At 43.7% G+C, this 12,239-nt stretch overlaps 1 protein-coding gene across 11 annotated transcripts in view; it reads right to left on the reverse strand.

The window, feature by feature from the left end:
• Positions 1-12,239, reverse strand: part of SVIL (supervillin) — a 109,439-nt gene that overhangs the window by 26,026 nt on the left and 71,174 nt on the right. For 7 of the 11 annotated variants that reach the window (XM_064162650.1, XM_064162646.1, XM_064162644.1 and 4 more), the window contains 3 exons: positions 9,023-9,152; positions 5,790-5,867; positions 5,146-5,214 (listed from right to left, as the gene is read on the reverse strand). In XM_064162650.1, the coding sequence (XP_064018720.1) occupies positions 5,146-5,214; positions 5,790-5,867; positions 9,023-9,152 (277 nt within the window). The remainder of the gene's footprint in view (positions 1-5,145; positions 5,215-5,789; positions 5,868-9,022; positions 9,153-12,239) is intronic. The other 4 variants (XM_064162645.1, XM_064162652.1, XM_064162648.1 and 1 more) reach the window with 2 other exon arrangements.

Raw genomic sequence — 12,239 nt, forward strand, 5'->3', positions numbered from 1 at the left:
AACTCAACTCTCCAAGCAGGATTAGCAGCCTTTTCCCTCCAGAGGCTGCTCACTTCAGTTCCCATGCCAGCTTGCTCTACTGAATGTTTTTCCAATGACTGTGAGCATTAAGCATCTCTTATTTATTTTTATTTGGAACTTTTTTTAAGGTCACTCAGCTTTTTGTGCTTGGCTTAAAGGGTAGCAACCAACAGCTTGAGTGTCTAGAAGCAGCTAGGAGCACTGCCTAACAGAAAGGATTGATGATGGTACATTAAAGAGGAAAGAAACTGAATTTACATACTCTGCTGCAGCTACATGCTCTGCTGCAGCTAGGTCAGGCCAAGGAAATATTGTTTCCATGCCCTTCAACAAAAGGAGCTACATTTCAGTGATTATAGTGTAGAGACATCCACTAGGAAAGTACTTTTTAATGCACAGGACTGGTGACTCTACAATTACTTCCAAGTTGTTTTCCTATTTGGCATTTTCCTTCACAATCTAGCTGCTAGAATTGACAAAGCACACGAAAATCCAAAGCTTTATCACACCTCTAGCTCATACAGCCATGGGAGGAAATGGAACAGTATGCCAAAGCCTGTGAACATAAACACTCTTCTCCTTTCAAGACACAAAGAAGAGATATAAACCCAGATAGCCTAATTATTTTCTCAACATTAAAGAGATTAAAGAAATCAGTCACTTTGTATAGCAACTATTGTGACTGCAGGGGACATACTGAAACAGATTTCACAGCTTTTAGCATCTACCAGGAGCAGAATCCACCAGCCAGAAGAGTAAAAGACAAACCATGCAGCGGCTTGTACAGGGATTAAGACATGAGAGCCCTCACTCCCCCTTCAAGCTCCATGTATCTCTGCAGCCTCCTGCAGTAAGGCTTGCTCTCAGTTTATTAGGACAGATAGCTGGGCAGCCAGGCACTGTGACTGCAAGTCACAATAATCAAGATAAACCCCTCAGATTTTCCCCTAGAACTCTGAGATTCAATAGAAATAAGAAGATGCAGGTCTATTCAGCATCACCTCCTCAAACTGTGACAGCCCCAAATGCTTTAAAGAGAACCACTGGAAATAATCTCTGTTCACTACCCACCGCAGCGTGAGCACAGTCACCTCCAGGAGGAACCAGAAAAAACCCACAGCAACATACAGAGGGAGATCTTAGCAGGAAACTAATAAAGACCTAATGAAACTGAAGTGAATTTCATAGGCAGACCAAATAGTTTTAAGGTAGTGAGGATGCTGACTTTCATTACAGTGTGAGGGGAAGTGAGGGAGAGGCAGGAAGAAGCAGAGTCAGATGGGTTCTTTGATATCTCTTTAAGTGACAGGAAGATTAATTTTGAACTCTGTCTCCAGCAAAAACCTGAAGGCCCAAACTCTGCAGACACCCTGGAAACTCTGAAGACACAGACCTCCAAGGTGTGTTTGTTAATCACTACACACAAACTGCTATGGGGAGACACTAGAGCTACATTCCACTATCTGAAGGGGACCTACATGAAGTCAGGGGAAGAACTGTTTAGAAGGGTTTGTAGTGATAGGATGGTAGACAAAGGAAGAAGTTCTTTACAGTGAGAGTGGTGAAACACTGGGGCAGGCTGCCCAGAGATGTGTTTGAGGTCCTATTCCTGGAGACATTCAAGATCAGACTGGATGTGGCCCTGGGCCGCCTGATCTATTTTGAAGTGTTCCTGCTGACTGCAGGGAGGTTGGACAGGATGACCTTTGAGGGTCCCTTCCAACCTGATGCAGTCTGTGAAAGCTTTTGAGCAATTCTGGAGCTGTGTCAAAAGTCAGAAGAGAGCAGCTGTCTAACAGCAGAAACAGGCATTTTCTTCATGTGAAAGCTTTCAAGCTGCTCTGTTAGGTAAAACATCTCTTGAGTTCCTAAAAAACTAATAAAAATCAATCAGACTGGATGCATATGTTACAAAACTTGGAGCATTCCCTTATTAACCTCTTCCTCATGCTTGGAGACTCCACCTTCATCTATTAATGAACTAAAGGACAAACTGATAAACACCAAACAACCCCTAACCCATTTAATTTGCCCTAACAATTCTGGTGAAACCCAAAACTATCTCTGTGTGATGATTAAGAGAAAGAATAAGTTTTCTACAGCTGGAAAACTAACATTAGTCAATGGAACTGCCAAAAGAACTTCTAGAAAACATACACCTGGTAATTGGGAATGGCTTAGAAAGCTTTCACAGTTGCCAAATGGCAGCACTTATGAAGAACTGAGTTGCTCAAAGCACATGCTGGTTGGGAGACAATATGGCAAGGAAAGCAAACCTGACAAGCTATAAAGTGCAAAGTTTACTTCCAATTGCAATAATTTTGATAAGAGGAGTTAAAGGGCCCAATAAAAAACCCAAACAAGAATTTGAGTATCAAGACCAAACAAATGCTTGGGAAGACAACAGCTCCAATGCATTTTTTTTTCATTAAACCACAAAAACAGAGGTGGTTACAGCCAAGGAAATACTCTCATTCATTAGGAAAAACATAGCTGTGGGTTCATTGATATCTCTTGCTTCAGACAAAGGATAAATCCCTAACACAAAGTGAAACAGAAAAAGCCTCAGAAGAATTGGCATCCACCAGCATGAAACAACTGAAAGAGGAGATGCCTCAAGCACAAGCAATGAATTACAAAAAAAGCCTTTACAATGGGAAAATGTATAGGAGGGGAGATGTACAGCACTGCTAAGGCTCAGGGGGGGACAATATTTAGAAGAAGTTAAGAGTAAAATGTGTAGGTGCAGGTCACACAAACTGTGTGCTGTTCCAGATGCTCAGGCAAAGACTGCTGTAAGACAATCAATGAGGAATTAAAGCACAGGCACATAATTAATGCCATTCCACATGGCATTATGGAAAACAGGTTTAATCAAAATGGTAAGTTTGATGAGATCAGGTATGATTAAGTATCTTAACACAGTTACTTCTGATTTCTGTAATATATTTGACTTAATCACAGGTGACATTCTGAGTTTTCTTGAGCAATAGAAAAACATCAGTGCAGCTTTCAGGCTGCAAACTAGTTAACTGACTGGGAAATTACTTCTGAAGAGAAAAGAGCCATAAAGGGATCTGATTCATCTCAACTTAGATCAAAATGTTTTCATGCACATGGAATAAAGACACAATTCTGCTGAAGAGCCTCTTGGGATGACACCAACACACAGAAGAGTGATGAAGGTAACGAAATAATCACATAGAAAACCTTTTTTTAATCAGAAATAGCTGGTTAACAAAGTGCTTAAGAGCAGTGTTACTTGTAAAAAGGAACAAGTTAAAACCAATCAGTTCAGAAGATGTGAAAAAGATGAGAAACATTCTCATGGTACAGTTGTTCTGAACAGATAATCCTAGAATGGTCTGAGCTGGAAGGGACCTCCACAGGTCATCCAGACCAACACCCCCACAGCAAGCAGGGATGTCCTTCACTAGAGCAGGTTGCTCAAAGCCTTGCAAGCCCAACCCTCCATCACGTCCAGGGATGGGGCCTCAAGCACCTCCCTGAGCAATCTATTCTAGTGTTCCACCACTCTCATGCTAAAGAACTTGTTCCTGACATTCTACCTAAAGCTGCTCTTCTGTAAGCTCAAACCATTGCTCCTCAGCCTATTCCTTCAGGCCTTAGCAAGCAGTCCCTTTGCAGCCTTCTTGTAGCCCCCTTCAGCTACTGGAAGGATGCTATTAGGTCTCTATGGAGCCTTCTCTTCTCCAGGCTGAACACCCCCAGCTCCCTCAGCCTCTCCTCACAGCAGAGGTGCTCCAGCCCCCTGATCATCTTTGTCACCCTCCTATGGACCTGCTCCATCAGGTCCATATCCCTCCTTGTCCTGAGGGCTCCAGAGCAGGACACTACTCCAGGTGAGGTCTCTCCAGAGCAAAGTGGCAGAACTTGTACTGCAAAAGCTGCTACACTTCTATCCAGGATGATGACAGTTTGGAAAGGTTTCAGAGAAGAGCTAAAGTATTTTTGGAAGATTAAACATAAAGAGAAAGAAAACTAGCTCAGATTAAATGAGCTCAATGTTTTTACTGATGAGAGGGTTAAGAGTTAAATTGTACCCAGTGAGAATAATTACATAGGCTCACAGGATGTCAGGGGCTGAAAGGGACCTAAAGAGATCATTGACTCCAACCCTCCTGCCACAGCAGGACCACATAATCTAGCTCAGGTCACAGAGGAATGGATCCAGACAGGCCTTGAAAGTCTCCGGAGGAGACTCCACAACCTCTCTGGGGAGCCTGTGCCAGTGCTCTGGGACCCTTACAGTAAAGAAGTTTCCCCTTGTGTTGCGGTGGAACCTCCTGTGCTGCAGCTCCCATCCATTGCTCCTTGTCCTGTCCCAGGGAGCAGTGAGCAGACCCTCTCTCCCCGTCCTGACCCCTAGCCCTCAGATATTTATAGACATTCATTAATTTATTATCCTCTCAGTCTTCTTTTCTCCAGACTACACAGCCCCAAGTCCCTCAGCCTCTTCTCATCAGGCAGTGCTCCAGTCCTCTAACATCCTTGTAGCCCTCTGCTGGACCCTCTCCAGCAGATCCCTCTTAAACTAGGGAGCCCAAAACTGAAAGCAGTAGTCAAGATGAGGTCTCACCAGGGCAGAGTAGAGGGGAAGGAGAACCTCCCTTGATCTGCTGGATACACTCTTCTTAATACACCCCAGGATGCCACTGGCCCTCTTGGCCACTCAAAAAATTACTTCAGGTTACAGTGAATCTTCTGCACGTTAACAGCTTACAATAAAGTTGTCTTTCTAAAAGACAACTTGTTTAGGTCTGTGCTTTTCATAACCTACTAAATCTTTGTAAGCAAATTCTTCACACTGGTTACCATAGAATCAGCCAGGTTGGAAGAGACCTCCAAGATCATCCAGTCCAACCTATCCCCCAGCCCTATCCAGTCAACTAGAGCAAGGCACTAAGTGCCATGATGGAATTGCAGTGGTATGGACATGATTTTGAGGAGCACATCACATGAAGCTTCTCTAACATTTACTAGAACACAGCAGAACTCTATTCCCAAGCAAACACAGAGTTAACTGTTATCACAGGTTCTTTGGGAACGTGCATTTTAGATCCAAATGCAACAATTAAACATGAAGCTTATGCAGCATTTCACCTTCCATCTCCAGGGATGACGATCATCAGAAATCAGAGAGCTTGATTCTTTCAAGCTAGCAGTACAGACCTTAAAGGAAGGAAGAAGAAAAAAAATAGAGAAGCAGGAAGATAGGACAGTCAGAGAATTGAAGCAGGATACGCCAAAGCAAAAAGCCTTCAGACAGGGACTAAGGAAAAGTACTACGGGAAAGTCACCTCCAAAAAAAAAGCAGCTTGTTTTTACAGTCAATGAACTTGACCATTTTATGTCTCAGCTTGTAAATGTGCATGATTTAGAGAAGGCAGGGTACACAGCATCTTCTTCTCAACTAACTGCTGTGCAGTTACATATTGCTCCTTTTATACATCCTTGTGAACAACTCGCAAGCTTCCAGCGCTCTAATCAATGCACTGATCTTCCCTCCATTGACTTCCTCACCTACAGAGCCTAACAGACAGAAAGCTGCCAGAAAAGCAACCATTCAGACTAGCAGGTGAAGTGTTATGGCACCATGCTGTGTACTCTGTTTCTTTAGAGCAGCATTTGCTAAGCTGCTAAGTTAAGAGGATTATTAATTTCCTATTAAAAAGAAAAACTAACAACTGCCAAAATGTGCTTACTTGAAACTGTGGAGCATTTGAATTGTGCAGACATTGGCTCACCTGATTAATAGGTAGAAAAGGATGAAATTTATGGAGAGCAGATATGACAGGAGAGTAAGTAGAAGCATATACAGGTTCCTATGACAAGGACAGAAGCAAAGCAAAGGAGTTAGAAAAGAACCGGACTGTCAGACATGAAGGGGGAGGAAATAACTCATCTCTAATTTCTTAAAATGAAATAAACCTGATTTTTTTAATCTTCTACAAAACTTTTCCCTATTAGAAAGCCAGAGATGAAAAAAAGTTGCCACCATACAACCTCATGTTTCCCAAAGCTATTCCATGCTTTACCAAGTTAGTGGCGGTACTGTTACAACTCAACACAGAACAAGAAAAGCACAGCCAGAAGATTCACTTTTCATAGGCTGATAATTTTTATGGCTCCCTTTTCATGCACCATTAAATTGATAAACCATGTCAACCACAAGGGGAATCATTCTGCTGCAAGTTTAATCAGTAACAAGCCATCTATTTTCTGGATGAAAGGCAAGAATGTGCACTAAAACAGCCATCTGGAGGGAATTGCTAAGCCCGCAGCCCTCGGCGAAGGTGAGTTCACCATTCTAAACAAAGCCTACAAGTAACTCCTGCCTCAGAGCTGGGCTTACCCAAAGCTGATTAGACATGGCTTTATCATCTGTAATTCCTCTCCCTTTCCACAGGTTACAGCACAGAATACGAGTAAATATCTCAGGCACTGGAATGAGCTGCCCAGGAAGGTGGTTGAGTCACCTACCCTGGATGTATTTAAGGGTCGTTTGGATGTGGTGCTTGGGGATGTGGTTTAAGGTGAATCTTGGAGAGTAGGGTTAAAGGTTGGACTTGGTGATCCTGAGGGGCTTTTCCAACCTGGACGTTTCTGTGATTCTGTGAAATGCAGCTTGTTAATGTCTCAAAACAAAGCCTGACCATTAGAGCTCCAGCACTTGGTGGATGCCATGTATGAAACAGATAAAGCTTTTACCACAGCAAGAGAGAGAATACTGCTTTGCCTGAAGGGCACTTTTGAGGGCTTGCCCCCTTTAAGGTTTTTACCCACTTCATCTCTGAGTAATTCTGAATGGACTACTCAGCCCCAGCCTTTAACACTAGCGCTGAGCTGCAGTCTGAACTTGCTGTAGGAATTAAGCCCATTTCAAATGTCATTCACTGCTTTAATGTGACTGCAGTGCAGCTGGTAATCACATTAATCAGGGGCTCTTAAAAGGCTGACTATAAAATAGCAATTTTCATTCCAGTAAATCTTGCTGTTTTGAAGCTAAGGAAAGATTTTTTCAAGTTAGGTAATTCTTCTACACATAAAAAAAACAACAGCCCTAAACTGGAAGTCTTCCATTCAAGCCAGGATGATGAATACCAATATACTAAACCCAAAATACCTTTCACCAATGTTTTGTTTTTCTCTTTATCCTGTAAGACATTCCTCAGTGTACAGTTGCTCCCCTGACGTTAGAGCTATTCTTCTGATTGTCCAAGGATGTTTTACCCTACATATAAATAATTTAAGAAGCCTCACAGCTTCCAACAATTTTTTCCTCCTATGTGCAGCAATCATCAAAACAGATGCTAGAATTCCAAGTAAACCTCAGCTTCCACCTCATCTGTATCTCCCTCAGTTAATCCCTTAGTTCCTCTTTCACCCCATTTGAGACTGCTCCATCAGCTTTTCCAAAAAATGGTGGGGTTTATGCAGTTTAACTTACATAGAAATGATTATAACATATTTGGAGAGATATCTCACCATGCAGGCAACTGTGCAGAAGCATTTTGACTAGAAGTGATGAAACAGCACTACTTCATAGCCTCACTGAATGGCTTAGGGTGGAAGGGACCTCAGGGATCATCTACGCCAAACCTCCCTGCCATGAGCAGGGATGTCTCTCAGCTAGACTGGGTTGCTGAAGGCCTCATCCATTCTGGCCTTAAACAGCTCCAGGGAGGAGGCAGCCACACTCTGAGCAGCCCATTCCAGAGTCTGACCACCCTTGTACTGAAGAACTTGTTCCCAAGATCCAATCTAATCCTACTCTCAGCTTCAAACCATCCCCCCTTGCCCTATCTCTAGACACCCCTATAAAAGTCCCTCTCCAGCCTTCCTGTTGGTTCCCTTCAGGTAGGGGGAAGGCAGCTCTAAAGTGCCCCCAAAGTCTCCTCGAAGGTCCCTTCCAACCCCAACCATTTCATGAATCAATGAAGTAATTGGACCTGAAGATTCTTGTCATCACTAGTAAAATCTGTAACACAAATTCTGTCTTCCCTTGTCCTCTGTGAAAATGCACTGTCAACAGATGTAAGGCTTTGGAAACAGCCTATTTTAACTGACATTGACATCTTCAAGGGCCACAAGTCCACGTCAGTGCTGTGGTTTGAACCAGCAGCCCATTTTGGAACTTCCCAGTCATCTCCACTTCCTGCACTTTGGTTCACACTGTAGAGTGCACAAATGTTTGGGTGAAGCCAAGTCCTGAAGCGCGCTCCAGGATTCCTGTGTAACACCACAGCTGCTAAGGACAGTTGGGCCACAGCAGTAGACTAAGTGTAGCCCAAAGGGAAACAAGCAAGTGCAGCATGGGTAGCAGCTCCTCATCAGCCACTGTCTTTCTTTGCAGGTCCACTGCTGCTAGGCAGTGATTTCCTCATGTACAGACACAGCCAGAGTGTGCTACCACTGTGGACTTTCCGTTCCTCTACCCTTTCCTACCCATCTTCCACTCTATTCCCTAACACTGAACAAGACAGGAAACCCTTGTTCAGATGGCTTTGACTATTCACAAACACCAGAGATCATGCAAAAGAACCAAAAGCCAACTGGCTCACAGATGCTCTGACATCTGCATTTCCTCAGTGTTTTAGGATCCAAAATTACTGCTTGAAGAAAGCAGAGGCAACACAGTTTCAGGAGTATGAAACGTTTACAGTCTCATCCATACCGAAGTCTTAAGCCAGTTTCACTGGGGGGAAGAGTCTTGCATCATTATATCCATAAACATTGCAGAAGCCTTACAGGCCCCCCCACTGGCTCACAACCTGCTGGAATCAATATTCATGTCCTAAGACAGTGAAGGTAGTTTCATTTGAATAGCTCTCATATTGGTTTTTTTTAACAAGCCTGACAAGAAGAGGGGCAGCAGGCACTAGCAGGTGATATTAAGCACGCCTGTCTAGTTGGATACACCTTCAAAAAGCTGAAGCATTTCAAACAGGATGTTTTTTCCAAACAAGTGGAGAGTTACCTTCTTCAACAGCTGCTCAACTTCTTGCACCTGCACACTCCGATCTGTGACAGACACTTTTGCATACTCCTGCTTTTTGCCCAGCCTGCTCTTCCAATCCTCTTCACCACTCTTCTTCAGCAATGCCAACCTAGAAGACAAAAAAAATGCCAAAAGGTAGCCACTGTAGTCCCCATTACCTTCAACCCTTTTTGTTTCACTAATGCTGCATTTCAAGAGAACATGAAATTAAGTCTTGTAACATTAACCATAGTTACTTACACTTCACACACACACACAAAGCTCACAAATGAATGCCTGAATATGGTGAGTGGGAATCATCTGTCAGAACACAGATATCTAGAGCTGAGACAGGCACTCCAGTGAATTTAATTAACTGCCAATAGAGTTGAGGAATACTTAGTTATAAAATCCTAAAGCAGACATACCCATAGCTTGGTTAAATCATTGCTCTTTTCCGTCCCTTCCACTGACAAGGCACAGAGTGACTAGTTCAGCCATGGGTGTTTGTGCTGCAGATGTCCAAAGTCAGTAAGATGAATCCTACCTTGGGTCTTTACTGCACTCGTTAATAAGAACAGAAAAAGACTAAAAGCATAATTTTCTTTACAGCTCAAAAAGAAACAGGTCTCTTCAACAGGTGCCCACCAACTAGGTCTCATAAGACACAATGAATGACTCTGCAGTTATTCTTTCACTACAACTCCAGTTGCTAAAGTTATTATCAGGCAGCCCTTAAGAATCACTTAGTAGCTCCTTGCTTAGCTCAGGCACTGCTGTGACACAAATCAGTGGTACTGTGAACTAGTAACTTGGCTCAGCTTCACAGAATGGTTTAGGTTGGAAGGGACCTTCGAGATCATCCAGTTCCAAACTCCTTTCCATGGGCAGGGACACCTCCCACTAGCCCAGGTTGCTCAAAGCCTCATCCAACCTGGCTTTGAACACATCCAGGGATTGGAGCATCCACAACCTCCCTGGGAAACCTGCTCCACTGGAAAGAATTCCTTGTTCATCCCCAGTCTACATCTCGCCTCCTCAAGCTGAAAGCACAAAGGGACACTGACAGGATCTAGGGACAGCATGCAGATTTATTTTGCTAGCACTAGAACCTATCTGGGGGGTGTGCTGGTTTGAGACTAATTGAAATATTTTACTGAGAGAAGTGAAATCCTTAGCTGTGATAAGAAAGACAAGAAAACGACATGTTTACTAGATATATAGAATCATAGAATCAGCCAGGTTGGAAGAAACCTCCAAGATCATCCAGGCCAACCTAGCACCCAGCCCTGTCCAATCAACTAGACCATGGCACTCAGTGCCTCATCCAGTGTCTTACTGAACACCTCCAGGGACAGCGACTCCACCACCTCCCTGGGCAGCCCATTCCAATGCCAATCACTCTCTCTGGCAAGAACTTCCTCCTAATATCCAGCCCATACCTCCACAACTTAAGACCATGTCCCCTTGTTCTGTTGCTGGTTGCCTGGCAGAAGAGACTGACCCCCACCTGGGTACAACCTCCCTTCAAGTAGTTGCAGACAGCAATGAGGTCACCCCTGTCTGCCCTAGACCTGTGCCCCAAACAGCTTGATCCATCAGGAGGAGAAAAGTCTGTAATTTTAAGAATGTTTCTATCTCTGGAGACTTTGCTTCCTCCTCTGTCACAAGGATGGGTTCACATTATCCCTCTACTCTTTACCTGTACAGGTAATGAAAGAACTTGTTTCTAGCACGAGAACAAGCCTGTGTTTTGAGTGAGGACATCAGCACTTAGAGAAAAATGCATGTGCTGCATGCCAGTGAAAACTTCACTGCTGTGGCCAACCCTAGAGCCATGCATTTGTTTTGATCAATGCAAAGAGCAATCAACACAGAACGGCCTTTCAGCAACAAGTGGGGGAGGACTCTTGTCTGAATAAAGATGCAAGAATACTGCCTTGGTTCACATGAACACAACCAGCAGCTCAGCAGTTTAACTCAAAGCACCTGATTCTCTGGGATGCCTGCAAAAATAAGGCAATTATTTGGTCTAACCCTTGGATTTAGGCCCTGCTGCCTCCTAGTTTCATGGCCTACCTCTAGTTTTCCACTTTGGATAAATAATGAATAATCATTCATTAGCCACTTCCACAGTTCTGTTCATACTGCTTTTGGCTCCCAAAGTTCCTTTCCCAAACTGAAGAAAAAAAGAATCAGCTGTACTCTTCTTGAAAGCAAACAGCTTTTCACGTATCTGCCCATCTTTCACAGCTTGCTCTGCATCCTCCTGTCATCTGCTACTCAGATAGAACCATCTGCCATCAAGACAGAATTGACTGTCAGCACAGAGGTGGCAGAACGGGCTCAGAGCAAAAGCTTCTGCAGCTGAAGGCAAAACCCTGGATTAATACTGAAGGGAAAGAGAAAGAAGATCTGAACAGTGGCTTTGCCTAAACGAGGCATGGTCTATGAAAAGCCTTGGAAGAAGCTTGGCCAAAATTGTCCAGAATGAGACATCTTTCTTCTGTGCCAGTATTTCAGGTCCTGAGCTGCTAGTGTTAGTCTTGAGAAAGATTAAACTGGACACGGACTTGGCTTTTACACCTTCTCCATTGGCTGCACTTGACCAGTTCTCTTCAGCTAAACAATAAATCCTGGAGGCCAATATCAGATTAGTAAGTACAGAAAGGAAGCTGATTGTTAAGGAGTGCCATAAATTCACTAGAGCAGGGCCCAGGCTGTGTAAGAAAGCCTTGCTCTGGTGGCCATACATCAAGAGAGATTGAAAATTAAGTTTAGGCTGGGCTCTTCCTGAGAAAAGAATACTGATGGTAAGATGCCCACCAGAAAGGCAGAGCTCTCCACAGGATTTTACAGGGGTGATGGTGGAATGCAGCTGACTGCTGAAGTGGAGCTGACAGGGTGGCCTTCTGGCAACTTTGGTCTCCATAAATGTACGAAATGATGGGGAGTTAAATGCAACTGCCATTCAAAGTCCTCCAAGGCATTGCTTTTCCTGAAGGCAAGACAATTAGAAAAGGTTTTCCACAACTCATAGAACACATCAGTGGATTGGTCCTGGCTGCCCAAAACAAAACACAGCCAAAAGTACTCTAAGACATGAACCTCTGCAGCTGCTTCACCTCCAAGTCACGTTTAAAGAAGGGAGGATAGGTGTTTCTCCTTCCTTGAAAAATCATGATTTTCATTCCTCCACATCACATAGGCACCTCTG

This window comes from Pogoniulus pusillus, chromosome 23, assembly GCF_015220805.1.
Source record: "Pogoniulus pusillus isolate bPogPus1 chromosome 23, bPogPus1.pri, whole genome shotgun sequence".
Classification (NCBI taxonomy): Eukaryota; Metazoa; Chordata; class Aves; order Piciformes; family Lybiidae; genus Pogoniulus; species Pogoniulus pusillus.